The 15,092-nt window shown below is 49.5% G+C and overlaps 1 protein-coding gene across 1 annotated transcript in view; it reads left to right on the forward strand.

Moving 5' to 3' along the window:
* Positions 1 to 15,092, forward strand: part of svila (supervillin a) — a 48,918-nt gene that overhangs the window by 21,636 nt on the left and 12,190 nt on the right. Inside the window, exons 14-23 of the mRNA XM_079754640.1 lie at positions 1,949 to 2,090; positions 3,564 to 3,617; positions 4,308 to 4,391; positions 6,341 to 6,491; positions 9,564 to 9,647; positions 10,372 to 10,458; positions 11,178 to 11,355; positions 11,963 to 12,135; positions 13,096 to 13,248; positions 14,263 to 14,399. Of these exons, the coding sequence (XP_079610766.1) occupies positions 1,949 to 2,090; positions 3,564 to 3,617; positions 4,308 to 4,391; positions 6,341 to 6,491; positions 9,564 to 9,647; positions 10,372 to 10,458; positions 11,178 to 11,355; positions 11,963 to 12,135; positions 13,096 to 13,248; positions 14,263 to 14,399 (1,243 nt within the window). The remainder of the gene's footprint in view (positions 1 to 1,948; positions 2,091 to 3,563; positions 3,618 to 4,307; positions 4,392 to 6,340; positions 6,492 to 9,563; positions 9,648 to 10,371; positions 10,459 to 11,177; positions 11,356 to 11,962; positions 12,136 to 13,095; positions 13,249 to 14,262; positions 14,400 to 15,092) is intronic.

Below are 15,092 nucleotides of genomic sequence, written 5' to 3' on the forward strand. Positions count from 1 at the left end.
TTAGGTGTCCGGTTTCAGAGCTCGTTATGCAGTCGGAACACTAGCCTGCTGAAGCTAGCTCTTCCTGTTCGCTGGGTGCACGTGTAATATTGAGCACAGTGTTCAGGACATGGATTTACTATGACGCCAGCCTTTTAAAAATCCTTTTTTTTAATTATTATGATGCATCGATGGTTGAGGTCTGAGATTTGATTTGACATCAAAATGACTGAAAATATAACTGCTGTTATGTCAAGCCATCCATGTTATTGATTTAATAATACAACATAATGGAATTACATGTGCTTTCACTGTGTGTGTGTGTGTGTGTGTGTGTGTGTGTGTGTGTGTGTGTGTGTGTGTGTGTGTGTGTGTGTGTGTGTGTGTGTGTGTGTGTGTGTGTGTGTGTGTGTGTGTGTGTGTTATGAGTTGATGAGTTAATATGATTCAGTTATTTTAGGACTCTTCTTGACGTATTTGATGTAATTGAGAGCAGAATCATGGGAAGATGGACGCAGTGTTTCTACCAAGCACGTATCTTCAGACAGTGGGTGTACATGATTCATAGAGGGCAACTTTCACATTGTGGGCAGTTAACACAAAGGTGAGGGTGAGTGACCATGGTGGAGAGTTTAGGATTGGCCATGGCAGGACAGACCAAGGCCATGTGCAATACACTATGGGGGAGGTGGACATGTCTGCAAGGCTGCCAGGCAGTTAAATGAATCCCCACATCAGAAGAAGTCAGTCGATTGGCCTGTGTCAGACTTCATGGCTCCAGTGGCAACGCAAAAGCAAACTCTTTGATGACCTTTCAGTAAGACAGAGGAAGGGAGATGGCTGAAGACAAGAATGTATACAAATGCCTTTTCAATTGACTAGTATCAATGTTAACAAGGTCTACATCATTTGTATATAATTTTAAATTATCATTATGATTAATTTTCCCGCGATAGTGTGTTTCCCTTTCTGCTGTGACGGCACTATCCCACTGGGCTGTAGGGATGACTGTAAGCTGTCGTCCAGATAGATGAAGCTTCTCTTCCACTCAGTAATACCTCCTTACTTTGCATACACCCATCGGCTGGTCTGAGGTCTGCCGCTGGTAGGCTAGAGGTCACTGCAAACACACCAACCTCTCTTCCCGTTGCTCTTTGCCTCTGTGCAAAAGCCTGTTTGTTCCCACTGAATACCTTTACATCTCAATCATTTTGGGATATTTTATGCATCGGATGACATTCTTCCGATTTTGACCTACCCCATGCTTACAATGGCTCTGTTTGTCATGCCAGACTTTGTGCACGTGTATATTTATCCACCTATCGCACACTGCTGGACAATAATACATCTAGAGTCCAGAGGGACAGTGACTGGCACCTCAGACGGACCTCACTGGTCTTCCAGCGGCGATGTGCACAAAGTATTAATAGGTCAACAGGCTGCAGCTATGATTGGTTAACTGGGTACTGCAGGGTAGATGTGGAGCGTCCATCACGAACCCTGTTCCTCTCACAGGTTCTTATTAGACTTATTTAGGAAGGCAACAACTAGTTGATTAAGCAATGAGTCAGTTGACAGAAAATGGATAAAATCTGGTTATTGGTTTAAGTTCTTCATCAAGTACAATTCTTTGCTGCTTAATGTGGCAGTTCGATTCAAATATTTGCTCCATGGATCTTCATAAAGGAATAGATTATTATTTTTATTTTTTTCTAGGGTAATTGTCAGATAAAGAACATCTACCACATCAGTTTAAATTCTTGTGTAACTTTTGATGTTATTTATATTAACATAAAACAGTTAAGACCAAATGATTCATAGATTAACCAAAAACCACAGTTAGTTGCAGTCCTCAACTTGAGACAGCTCTAGGTTGGTTCTCATGGAATCTAGTCTTCCCACCAGCGCCATCTCGATCTTGAATTCACCTTTAACCTAAAGTCCACCATTTTGTTTTCCGCTTCTCCAGCCTGGCGCTGCTGAAGAAGAGCGGCGAGGAGGACTGGAGGAACCGCATCAACAGGAAGCAGGAAGCTGGCAAGACGACGGCGGCGGCGGTGATGGCGGACACCAGCGCCCCCCTGTGGGAGACGGAGCAGAACCTCCGGAAGGTAAACCCTGTGACCTCTGACCTCTCACCTCTAGAGGTCACCGCCCCGCTCCTCAGAGGCTCCGTGCGGTTATGCGTTAAGGAGGTCTGGAGCGAGGAGCAGACGGTGTTCTGCAGCTGGTGTCGGGGTGGCAGGTCTTGCAGTGCGAGCGACGGGCTGACGGAGGCCTTGGAGGGGTCTGGTGAAGGGGTAGACCAGGCCGTCATGTCACCAGGATAATGGGGCGGAACGGGGCTCAGGAGGTAGAGCCGGTTGCCTGGGAACCGGAAGGCGGCTGGTTAAAATCCCCGGCTCCTCCTTGCTGAGTGTCGAGGAACTTGCAGCGATGAGCTGGCTGTTGCCTTGCATGGTTGATGCCGCCCTCGGTGTGTGAATGTGTGCATGCATGGGTGAGTGTGAGGCAGAATTGCACAGCGCTTTGATTGGCCACAAGTTCTGCGTAACGGTAAACACATTAATGCCTGATAGAGGTCTTGAATCAGATCGCATATGTGTTGGCTGGCTGTTTCCTTCTCCTTTCTGTTCTGTCACATTAACATGTTTATCGTGGTGTTGCATGTTGTTCTAACGATGTAATTATGCATGTGATGCATGCATATACTAGCTCACTAATGAGTGTTAATGAATGCTTAGTTCATCAGCAACTGCCTTGCAATAAATTACCTGCTGTACATATTTCACCTTTTTTTGTAATAATTGTGTAATTAAGAATCATCTGTCTGTCACATAATTTTAACCTTGTTTGATTGATGTCATTTTTCTCATCTGTTTCCATGCTTTCTGTTTTCACCTCTGTCTTCTTATTCATAATAAACGTTCCTCCTCCGCATGGCTGATCTCTTCTTTCATCGCTGTACTTTCTTACGGAGGCTAATTCCCGCTCGGCTACCTAAGCAGTAAGGTTGACAGTGGTTTACTGTGATGTACAGCAGCCAGGGGCATCGTTAGACTTCAGAAAGTGGCTTATTGCTTTTATAAACGGTTACTGAAACGGTTTACAATGGACTACCTGGTAAGATTTCACAAAATAAACTCATTCTTGTTTGTTTCTCTTCATGGACTTAAATATCGAATATTTAGAAAAAAGCGAATATTTTAAAAGCACCGGCGGAGGTCAACTAGGGGTCAACAAGGGGTCAGCTAGGGGTCAAGGGGAAGTGGCTCTCTGTGGTTGTCTCGGGTGAGGCTCCTAAACACCAATTGGACCGACACAGGGTTGGTTGAGGTCCGAGATGTTCCAGTCTTTATCCCAGCTGATCACATGCTGGCCTCGTTCCACTTTAACAGCCGCTAATCCGTTAAGGAGCTGCGACTGGACCGCGGCCGTGGACATTCCCGTCTGGTTCCGTCTCGTTGTGACTCTGGCTGTGACCTTGTTGCTGGGGGGGAGGGACATTTCCTCCCCCCCTCCCCCCACTCAACACCTCCCCCCCTCCCCTGTCCCTCCCCCCCCCCTCCCCCCCTCGTCTGTAGGAAGGCGAGGCAGCCATGGTGATTGATGGGTGTGATGTGTCAGAAGAGCTCTGGGTAAGGCCGATGCACGCGGCCCCCGTGTACACCCACGTGCACAACCACATGCACGCCATACCTGCTCCAGCCTTAGACTCAGCCCTGGAAAATACTTAACTGTTTCAGCAGGGTCGCGTCATGGTGGGCTGCAGACTGATCTATCTAAATAAATACAACTCATGCACAATCTCTCACTCTCACTCACTCACTCACCCATCTCTCAATCACTGAACGGTGTGTTTGAAGATATTCACTCCCTCACTCCCAGAGGCGGTGTGTTTGAAGGTGGGGGTCTGGTGTTTCGTTGCATGTCCTGGTTTGGTTTGTGGGCCGGCGTTGGTATTCCGGTGCGCCGGGATCACGGTCTGTCTATAAAGTAGAGCTGCTGAAATGAGAACCATCATTAAAACAACAGGAAATGCTTTGAAACAACGCTGGGGTACGTTGTTTGCATCGGGGACTGCGTGATGAAATGTTTTCATTGATTCAAAGTGGAGGTCATGAAACGATGGAGGTCTAAGTCTGGTTTTAGAACTTTGAGAGTGTAAGGCACTAATCAGCCTAGTTTGGAGAAAAGAGCGTCAGAGTCATGACGGTTACCACTGGGATTCTGTCCTCCTTTCGAGATTCATCGTGTGTGTGTGTGTGTGTGTGTGTCATGTGCTCCCTCTCCTCTTCTCCCCATCACCTGCGCCCGTCCCTCGGTAGGAGCCCACCTTCTCCACCACGGTCTCGCTTGCTTCTGAGCTCCCTGAGCTCTACACCTACCCCCCCAGCGAGCCCAGCAGCCAGGTAGGAACCCTTCTCACGGCCCCCTGCGGTCTGCTTCACGCTGTCTGTCCTGCCGTCCCTCCGCCTGCTGTCTGTCCACCTGCTGTCTGTCTGCTGCACGCTCTGCCTCCTGCCCCATGGGCTGAGATGTATCACAAACCCACCACCTCCACCCCGTGTGGTCAGTGCCAGCAGAGACTGGGGCGAAGATGTCATGCGCATGCCTGTAGGAAGCATAGGATAAGAAGTAAGGAAGTAGGACAAGTATTGGACAGTACCCATTCTGCTATTCTCACACGCAAGTGTTTTAAAATGGAAAAGACTCGATTTCTGCCTGTTCTTTCTAGCACTTTGTGATGTGATACAGAGCTAGGAGTAAAGTCATTGGTTTATAGGCTGCTTCTTTTAACCATTGCTCATCTCGTACGTATCGCCGCTTACCTAACCCATGAGCAAACCATTCTCCCCCGCAACTCTCCCCCCACATCCTGTCCATCGATCCCACACCTGACGCACAGTCCAGGCTATTCTAAAGGTCTGTAGCAAGAGACGTTCAGATCCCAGCCTGCCAAAGCGCTCTGTGCTGAACAACCCGCTGTCTGTGCACTGAGCTCAAGCTTCGCTTCTGCAGCGTGCAGACCCCCGCTGTGTGCAGACCCCCCCCCCGGGACGTTCCTCATCCTCCATCTCACTGCTCCTCTTTCTTCCCTGGGTTCTGCTGCCTCTCCGACCCTCCTGTCATTTCACCGGTTGTTGTGAAGGCCTCTAGATCCCTGCTGCTGGACGAGAGACATCCCTGGAGGAGGAAGGTGACCACGGCCCCCCCAAAACTGTTCAACAACTGTACACTACCCGGTTCTTGTCCCAGTTCACAGATCTGTTCACATCCCAGTTCACAACTCTGTTCACGGCCCAGTTCACTTCCCAGTTCACGTCCCAGTTCATGGCCCAGTTCACGGCCCAGTCCAGTTCATGTCCCAGTTTGCTGGGCTCTTCCCCCTTGTGTATCCAATGTTGGGGTCCTCACTGCTTTTCTTGGGTGCTCTTCTCTTAATCACTGGTACCTGGTCAGTTTGAGCAGCTCGGTATGCGGTACCTTTTTTAGTTATCGATCTCTCTCTCCTCCCTCCCTCTCTCTCCCTTCCCCTTTCTCTTCTTCCTCTCTCCCTGCCTCCCCCTTTCTCTCCTTCCTCTCTCCCTCCCTCCCCCTTTCTCCCCTCCCTCCCTCCCTCCCTCCCCCTTTCTCTCCTTCCTCTCTCTTACTCCCTCCCTCCCCCTTTCTCTTCTTCCTCCCTCCCTCCCTCCCTCTCTCTCCTCCCTCCCTCTCTCTCCCTTCCCCTTTCTCTTCTTCCTCTCTCCCTCCCTCCCCCTTTCTCTCCTTCCTCTCTCCCTCCCTCCCCCTTTCTCCCCTCCCTCCCTCCCTCCCTCCCTCCCTCCCCCTTTCTCTCCTTCCTCTCTCTTACTCCCTCCCTCCACCTTTCTCTCCTTCCTCCCTCCCTCCCTCCCTCTCTCTCCTCCCTCTCTCTCCCTTCCCCTTTCTCTCCTTCCTCTCTCCCTCCCTCCCCCTTTCTCCCCTCCCTTCCTCCCTCCCTCCCTCCCCCTTTCTCTCCTTCCTCTCTCTTACTCCCTCCCTCCCCCTTTCTCTTCTTCCTCCCTCCCTCCCTCCCTCTCTCTCCCTTCCCCTTTCTCTTCTTCCTCTCTCCCTCCCTCCCCCTTTCTCTCCTTCCTCTCTCCCTCCCTCCCCCTTTCTCCCCTCCCTCCCTCCCTCCCTCCCCCTTTCTCTCCTTCCTCTCTCTTACTCCCTCCCTCCCCCTTTCTCTCCTTCCTCTCTCTTACTCCCTCCCTCCCCCTTTCTCTCCTTCCTCCCTCCCTCCCTCCCTCTCTCTCCTCCCTCCCTCTCTCTCCTTCCTCCCTCCCTCCCTCCCTCTCTCTCTCCTCCCCTCTCCCCCCCCCCCCCCCCCCCCCCCCAGAGGGTGGAGGAGGGCGACCCTGAGGCCCAGCTCTCCATCCAGGAGAGGAAGAGGCTGATGGAGGCACGGGAGGAGGCCTGGAAGACCACCGGCCGGGGGGCTGCCAACGACTCCACGCAGTTCACCGTGGCCGCCCGCATGGTCAAGAAAGGTAACCCCTCCCCCTCCAGTGATTATCACCAGAATGCGTCATGAAATCGCCACAAAGCCTTGAAGCTCCACTATGTACAGTGGGGCGAAAAAGTATTTAGTCAGCCTCCAATTGTGCAAGTTCTCCCACTTAAAAAGATGAGAGAGGCCTGTCATTTTCATCATAGGTATACCTCAGCTGTGAGAGACAAAATGAAAAAAAAAAAAATCTAGAAAATCACATTGTCTGATATTTAAAGAATTTATTTGCAAATTATTAAGTATTTGGTCAATAACAAAAGGTCATCTCGATACTTTGTTACATGCCCTTTGTTGGCAATGACAGAGGTCAAACGTTTTCTGTAAGTCTTTACAAGGTTTTCACACACTGCTGCTGGTATTTTGGCCCATTCCTCCATGCAGATCTCCTCTAGAGCAGTGATGTTTTTGGGCCTTCGCGGGGCAACACTGACTTTCAACTCCCTCCAAAGATTTTCTATGGGGTTGAGATCTGGAGACTGGCTAGGCTACTCCAGGACCTTGAAATGCTTCTTACGAAGCCACTCCTTTGTTGCCCGGGCGGTGTGTTTGGGGTCATTGTCATGCTGAAAGACCCAGCCACGTTTCATCTTCAGTGCCCTTGCTGATGGAAGGAGGTTTTCACTCAAAATCTCACGATACATGGCCCCATTCATTCTTTCCGTCACACGGATCAGACGTCCTGGTCCCTTGGCAGAAAAACAGCCCCAAAGCATGATGTTTCCACCCCCATACTTCACTGTAGGTATGGTGTTCTTTGGATGCAACTCAGCATTCCTTCTCCTCCAAACACAACAAGTTGAGTTTTTACCAAAAAGTTCTATTTTGGTTTCATCTGACCATATGACATTCTCCCAATCCTGTTCTGGATCATCCAAATGCTCTCTAGCAAACTTCAAATGGGCCCGGACATGCACTGGCTTTAGCAGGGGGACACGTCTGGCACTTCAGGATTTGAGTCCCTGGCGGCGTAGTGTGTTAGTGATGGTAGCCTTTGTTACTTTGGTCCCAGCTCTCTGGAGGTCATTCACTAGGTCCCCCCGTGTGGTTCTGGGATTTTTGTTCACCGTTCTTGTGATAATTTTGACCCCACAGGGTGAGATCTTGCGTGGAGCCCCAGATCGAGGGAGATTATTAGTGGTCTTGTATGTATTCCATAATTGCTCCCACAGTTGATTTCTTCACATCAAGCTGCTTACCTATTGCAGATTCAGACTTCCCAGCCTGGTGCAGGTCTACAATTGTGTTTCTGGTGTCCTTTGACAGCTCTTTGGTCTTGGCCATAGTGGAGTTTGGAGTGTGACTGTTTGAGGTTGTGGACAGGTGTCTTTTATACTGATAAGGAGTTCAAACCGGTGCCATTAATACAGGTAACGAGTGGAGGACAGAGGAGCCTCTTAAAGAAGAAGTTACAGGTCTGTGACAGCCAGAAATCTTGCTGGTTTGTAGGTGACCAAATACTTATTTTCCACCATAATTTGCAAATAAATTCTAAAAAATCTGACAATGTGATTTTCTGGATTTTTTTTGTTTCATTTTGTCTCTCATAGCTGAGGTTTACCTATGATGAAAATTACAGGCCTCTCTCGTCTTTTTAAGTGGGAGAACTTGCACAATTGGTGGCTGACTAAATACTTTTTTGCCCCACTGTAACTGTTCTGCTGCAGCTGTTGGCCAATCCTAAACTCTCCACCATGGTCACCCCCCCTCGCCTTTGTGATAACTGCCCACCATGTGAAAGTTTCCCTCTATGAATCATGTACACCCACTGTCTGAAGATACGTGCTTTGTAGGAACACTGCCTCCATCTTTCCATGATCCTACTCTCAATTACATGAAATACGTCAAGAAGGGTCCTAAAATAACTGAATCATAGTAACTCATAACACACACACACACACACACACACACACACACACACACACACACACACACACACACACACACACACACACACACACACACACACACACACACAGTGTCTCTGGTTTCTCAGCCTACTGTGTTAATGTGAAACAGGACACCCAAATCCAATTAAGTAGATATTGCGTTTGTACTGTTGACACTTAATGGGGACAAAATGTCCTCATTATTGAAACTGTAAAGTCAATTCATTTTTGCATAGAAAGCTAAACGGGGCTACCTCGCACTTCTTCTGTCCCGTGATTCTCAACTGTATGTGTTGTAACATCGCCACGAAACCTTAAAGCTGCACCATGTTACTTTTCTACTGCAGCTATTTATCCATGTTAAAAATATTTAAACTAGAAAATATCTCATTATTAGAATGTCTAATAATCACTTTTATCACTTTTATTCTGGTTACACCTCCCCACTGTGGGAAAATCTCACCTCTAGTTCCACCTCTAACCACTAGGGGGCACAGGTAAAACGTCTATAGTGCAGGTTTAACTTTTCCTCCGACCTATGGGGGGAATGTCGCTTGCTTACTTTTGGGGGCCAACCAGGGGCCAAACCAGTAGCCGTGAGGCCCCCCCACTAGGCAGAACATGACCCAGAACATGTGGCCACATCCTGTTAGGGCCGACACAGAGGGTAAGGGTTACTGGGAGGGCTACTGGGAGGCTGACGTGGCTTGTTTGGTACAGCGTTATCCTTTCAAACAGGAAGCTGGCCGCTTGCGTTCTGCCAGATCACGGCTGATGGCAGGTGACACTGAGTAGGGTCAGCGTCAGGGTTAAAAACAATCAGTTGAGTGGCTGAGTAGATAGTGCTGTTTACCCAAACTACACCCTGTCCGTTGCGGGCGGGGCCGTTTTTTATTATGCTCCAAAGCTGAATCCTCCCGGAACAACTAGATTCTAGCGTGTTGCAATTCATTGAGCACCTGCCGGGATGTTCTGAAGCGACCCCCTCTATTATAGTCTGTAGTTTCACACATTTCACACACATTTACAACGATGTCTGTATGTGCACGCAGATGCTCCGAATGACACAGCAGCGTCGGGATGTTGATGCATATTGAACTTGATGATAATCTGTTTTAACCTTGGTCTTGTCTCCCCCCCCCCCACCCTGCGTTGGTGTTCTGCAGGGCTGGCCTCCCCAATGGCCCTCCACTCTTCCCCCCCGGCTAAACCCAAGAGCAGTGCCCTGGCCATCTCCAAACCCCAGGAGGGTGGGTTGCTCTCTCTGTGTCCCTCTCGCCGTCTCTCTCTCTCTCTCTCTCTCTCTCTGTCTCTGACTCAGTCACACACACAAACACAGACAGACACTGTCACTCTGCTAGAGAGGAGTCTAGTGTACGCATACATTCAAATAGGTTCATTCTCTACAACTATTGTGTGCTCTTTGCATTTAGAAGTCTCATATGTCCTAGACGCAATATCTCTTAATGAAATTGCCGCGACAATTGTTGAGTTAATGTGGACAAAGTAAAATATGTTGTCTTTGCTTTTTTCTTCGAAAGACGGAGGACAGATTTCCACCCCTGAAGGTGTAGTTTAATTGATTCTTGGTGTTGTTTATTTGTCATCATCATCGTCATCTTCAATAAGATGTCCGCATCATCGTCAGCACGACGTCATCATAATCAATATGATGTCATCATAACCTGACCGATGACGTGATCGTTCTGTCTTGCTCCCAATGCCTGATGGAATCAAACAGAGATGATGTTCAGTTCATTCCTCTCATACAGAAGAGAACGATCACATCATGTTGAGCGTGATCACCACAGCTTTGTGTTTCATCCTTGTGGTCGTTCTGGCCTGATACACGTTTGTCCACATTCGTTCTCATGTGTACAAATACGTGCTTTGTGTCATCAATACCAAAATTCCCATTTTCTTCCCGTTTTCCTTATTGAGCTGAACTGTGAACTGGGCTGTGTGTCTCCACAGAGATCAAAGCGCTGGCAGATATGGACTTCGAATCAGACGGGAAGCTGGATAAACTGGAGTCTTTCCTGGGCAAGATCAACAGCAAAGGTCAGTCCCGCTCTGCAACTAACCATCTCTGTTGCTTCTGTACCGTAGCACTCAGACAATTCTCTCAAGTCTTTTATCTCTCCATCTGTGGGGGAGGGGGGGGTCTTACTGTTGGGGGGGTTCTGTGTACAGGGTCCGGTCTGCGTGGTCTTAGTGTCGGGGGGGTGTCTGTGTACAGGGTTCAGTCTGCGTGGTCTTAGTGTCGGGGGGGTTCTGTGTACAGGGTTCAGTCTGCGTGGTCTTAGTGTCAGGGGGGTTCTGTGTACAGGGTTCAGTCTGCGTGGTCTTAGTGTCGGGGGGGTTCTGTGTGCAGGGTTCAGTCTGCGTGGTCTTAGTGTCGGGGGGGTTCTGTGTGCAGGGTCCGGTCTGCGTGGTCTTAGTGTCGGGGGGGTTCTGTGTGCAGGGTCGGGTCTGCGTGGTCTTAGTGTCGGGGGGGTGTCTGTGTACAGGGTTCAGTCTGCGTGGTCTTAGTGTCGGGGGGGTGTCTGTGTGCAGGGTCCGGTCTGCGTGGTCTTAGTGTTGGGGGGTGTCTGTGTACAGGGTTCAGTCTGCGTGGTCTTAGTGTTGGGGGGTGTCTGTGTACAGGGTTCAGTCTGCGTGGTCTTAGTGTTGGGGGGTTCTGTGTACAGGGTTCAGTCTGCGTGGTCTTAGTGTCGGGGGGGTTCTGTGTGCAGGGTCGGGTCTGCGTGGTCTTAGTGTCGGGGGGGTTCTGTGTGCAGGGTCCGGTCTGCGTGAGGCCACCGTCACGGTGACCCAGCAGAAGGTAAAGGAGGTGATGAGCCTGGAGGACGAGACCTTCTCCAGGTTCTACCCCCGCATGGCGGACCCCCCCGCTACCAGCGGCGCCGCCGAGATCTACGAGGACTTCGACGCCATCTTTGACCCCCTGTTGCCACGGTAACCCAAGCGACAAGTGTTTTTGGCGGTTAATAAGCCGTTATGATGATCGTTATTCATCACCTGTGTTCGCATCTCTGGTGTGTTTTCAATGTTTGACCCTTTAATAATTGACACACTAATTTACTTAATGTGGTAACCCGAGGGCAATAATGCACGCACACTTTTAACTCTGTTAGGGTCTTTACTGAAAACCAACTCACGGCATAACAGCCAAAGTATGAACAATGCATTCCCGTGCAGAGCGAACTGTAGAGCCCCCCTGGTGGAGTACACAGGTATAGACACCAAGGTTCCGGGGTGCTGAATAAAAATGAGTGCAACACTAATTCAGTGTATAACACTTAATGTACACACTTATTGTTGTACGTCCTGCCACAAATAGTAATAATAGCAACTTCTCCTGGCTAGCTCCTAACCTAGCGATTGTTAGCCCATCCGTACGGTACCGACAGCGATGAAGGAGCTGGGAGGAGGAGGCCCTCAGCAGGCTGTGGCTCTCCTCCCCGTGACCTTTGGCCTCCTGTGGTTCCCGACCCTTAACCTTCAACCACCTGCTGTCCACCCCCCCCCACCCCCCCCCCCCCCCCCCCCCCCACCCTCCCAGGCTGACGTCGGACATGGTGCAGCACCGGCGGGCGGTCCGGCCCACGCGGAACGTGGCGTCGTCCAGGAACCCCCTGAAGAAGCTGGCGGCGCGGCAGGACCTGCTGCAGCAGTACACGGAGCAGAGGCTCAACGTGGGGCTGCTGGAGAGCAAGAGGATGAACGCCCAGAAGAGTGAGACGCTCTTACCCTGTGTGGAGGTTCAGCAGCCTGGCCCCGCCCGCCTACGTACTTCCGCTCACTTTTCATTTCCCTTCAGTACTACCGCTGGGTTTGCGGTATATTTGCGGGTTTTTTCTCCGGCCAAATTTTGCCGGTCCGATCAGCGAAACAGAGGGGAGTGGCTGAGACTGATGACGTTGAGGTCGTGCGCTCGTTTCAGTTGTAGTCAAACGTCGGCGATTGGTTATGGCAGATCCAGAGTGGCACTGGGCAGATCCAATAGTTTTAAACTCCAACAGACACCCGCCTTCAAGTGAGTTAACGTTTGTTAATGGAGAGGAGCAAGACTCTCTTTGCACTGGAGTAGTACGAGAGTCTGGTAGGACCAGGCTAGAGGTTCAGCTCATCACACAGGAACAGGTGCTGAGGACCCCACGCATTAACAAATATGAGATAAAACTGCAATATAAATCGAAATATAAAACTACAAAAATAGACACATTTATTGGGTAATGAACAATCATTTCCACTTCTCTTGGTCCTGTTGTTAATGACATGTATGTCCGGGTCAACAGAGGAGAATGGTCATGGGTGGACAAACGATGCACCTTCCATAGATTGCCTTGTGTCTCTATGGCATGAATCATTCAGTCCATATCGCCTTGCGTACTATGGCAAGCGGCACAGATCAGATGATTGCGAGTAGCCCCGCCCTCATGGCCACGGGGGTTGAGCATCGGTTTATTTGAGGTTTGTGTCTTGTTTGTGTCTAACCGCTGTGAAGCGGAGAACAGTCTGCGGCACCAGTGTTTGTAGACCAATCCATAGTCAGGACCCGCTTCCTCAGTCATTATCCTGTGTGTGCGGGTGTGTGTGTGTGTGTGTGTGTGTGTGGGCTTGTGTTGTTGGTGTGATGTAATGCTTCCAGCCTGCTCTTACCCTTGTGTGTGTTGATGTGTTGTGGTTCTTTAGTGAGTCAGAACTCGGGGTTCTCGGAGGTGGCCTTGGCCGGCCTGGCCAGTAAGGAGAACTTCAGCAGTGTCAGCCTGCGTAGCGTCAACATCTCCGAGCAGATGTCCAACAGCGCCGCCCCCTACAAGAAGCTCATGCTACTGCAGGTCAAAGGTCAGTGTCGCCTCGGAACATGACCCCTCCACCCCTCGATAAACACCTCATAAACACTGCACTGTTGACTTGGGTGTGTGTGTACATGAGCGTGTGTGTGTACATGTGGGGTTGTGTGTGTGTCTGTGTATACATGTGGGGGTGTGTGTGTATAAAGGTATGTGTGTATGCATGTGGGTGTGTGTGTGTATAATCATGCACAATGTAGCTCTGTCAGCTGAATGCTAATCTAATAAATTAGCTTTCATCTCCTGTGTGTGTGTGTGTGTGTGTGTGTGTGTGTGTGTGTGTGTGTGTGTGTGTGTGTGTGTGTGTGTGTGTGTGTGTGTGTGTGTGTGTGTGTGTGTGTGTGTGTGGATGATCTTGAGCTGACACAGTGACTCATGTCACAAGGCCACACACACGCGAGGGGGGGGGATCATTTAGGACTTGAACAAGGGGGCCGAGGTGAAGGATGCTGCATCATGGGAGTCCGTCCAGAGGATCTCTATATTAGGAGAGGCAAGAGGCTGGGGGGGGGGTCTCATCTATTTCGGGGTCTTCTCCACACGTCTGCCACCCCCCCCCCAGGACCTCGTTGTGCTCGGGTCTCAACACGTGGGCTCCTCGAGGGGTCGAGACCCCTTGTTTGTGTGTTTAGAGGAGTGAGGTGTGCTGTTCTTGGTTAACGACTGGGCTAGGTGCCGGCTAACTCTTGGCACAAACAAAGCCCAGCTCTCATGTAGACTCACGTATTTATAATCTACCAGGAGCGATGACCACTGTCTCTCTTCAGTCACAAACATAATGCACTAGTTCTATCGGTCAAGCCTGATACATGTACTAGTTAGAGAAACTTACTAGTTAGAGGTACAAGTTAGAGGAACTAACTAGTTAGCGGAACCAACTAGTTAAGGGCTAAAGACTGTCCCTTCGTTATCTGTCTTAACGAGTGTCCCTTCGTTATCCGTCTTAACGTCCCCTTTAAGCCCTCCGGGCCTCAGTGTGTGTTGACGTCCCCCTGTGTTGTGACAGGTCGACGGCACATCCAGACCCGGCTGGTGGAGCCCAGAGCGTCGTCCCTGAACAGCGGGGACTGCTTCCTGTTGGTCACGCCCCACCAATGCTTCGTCTGGATGGGGGAGTTCGCCAACGTCATCGAGAGGAACAAGGTACGCCCCTCGCTCTGGGAGGGGTACAGCTTCTGTAGTTAAAGCCTAGTACTAGTTAGAGAAACTCTAACTAGAGTAACTCTTTAGCCTTTAACTAGTTAGTTCCGCTAACTAGTTAGTTAGAGAAACTCTAACTAGTACAGTACCTAGTACAACTAGTTAGAGAGTTCCTCTAACTAGTTAGGCTAATCCATGTTTTATTGTTTTAGGGCCGTTTATACTTTTTTTCTTTATCACCGTTTATACTTCTTGTAGGCAATAAAACAAGAAATATGAATCTGTGTTATTGCGTTGCATATTGCAATCCGGACAATAGCGCCAATCAGAAAACCAACCATGATTTAAACAATATCTAATGATTATTAACGTTAATAAGTACTCAAGTTTTTTTTCATGCACAATAATTAACATAATTGCAGTTTTATTATTTTGGGCTGGTTGTCAGAGGCTTGAACAAACTCGAGTATATAAAATGGATTGAATTTACTTCCTGTGTGTTCCCAGTTAACCTGGTTAAATTGAGGTTTACACTTAGAAAGTTCTTCGTGTTTTGACAGCCTTCCAACCGTTGGTTTGTGGAAGCGTTCCGTTTTCGAAGGAAGACTGTTATTGTTCAGTGCAGGAAGTAAACAAAGCCCTCAGAGGAAGTGGCATAGATGCAGTGTAGGAAGCGGTTAGCGGTGGTGGAGTTGG

Source organism: Pollachius pollachius (assembly GCF_949987615.1).
Source record: "Pollachius pollachius genome assembly, chromosome: 17".
Lineage (NCBI taxonomy): Eukaryota > Metazoa > Chordata > Actinopteri > Gadiformes > Gadidae > Pollachius > Pollachius pollachius.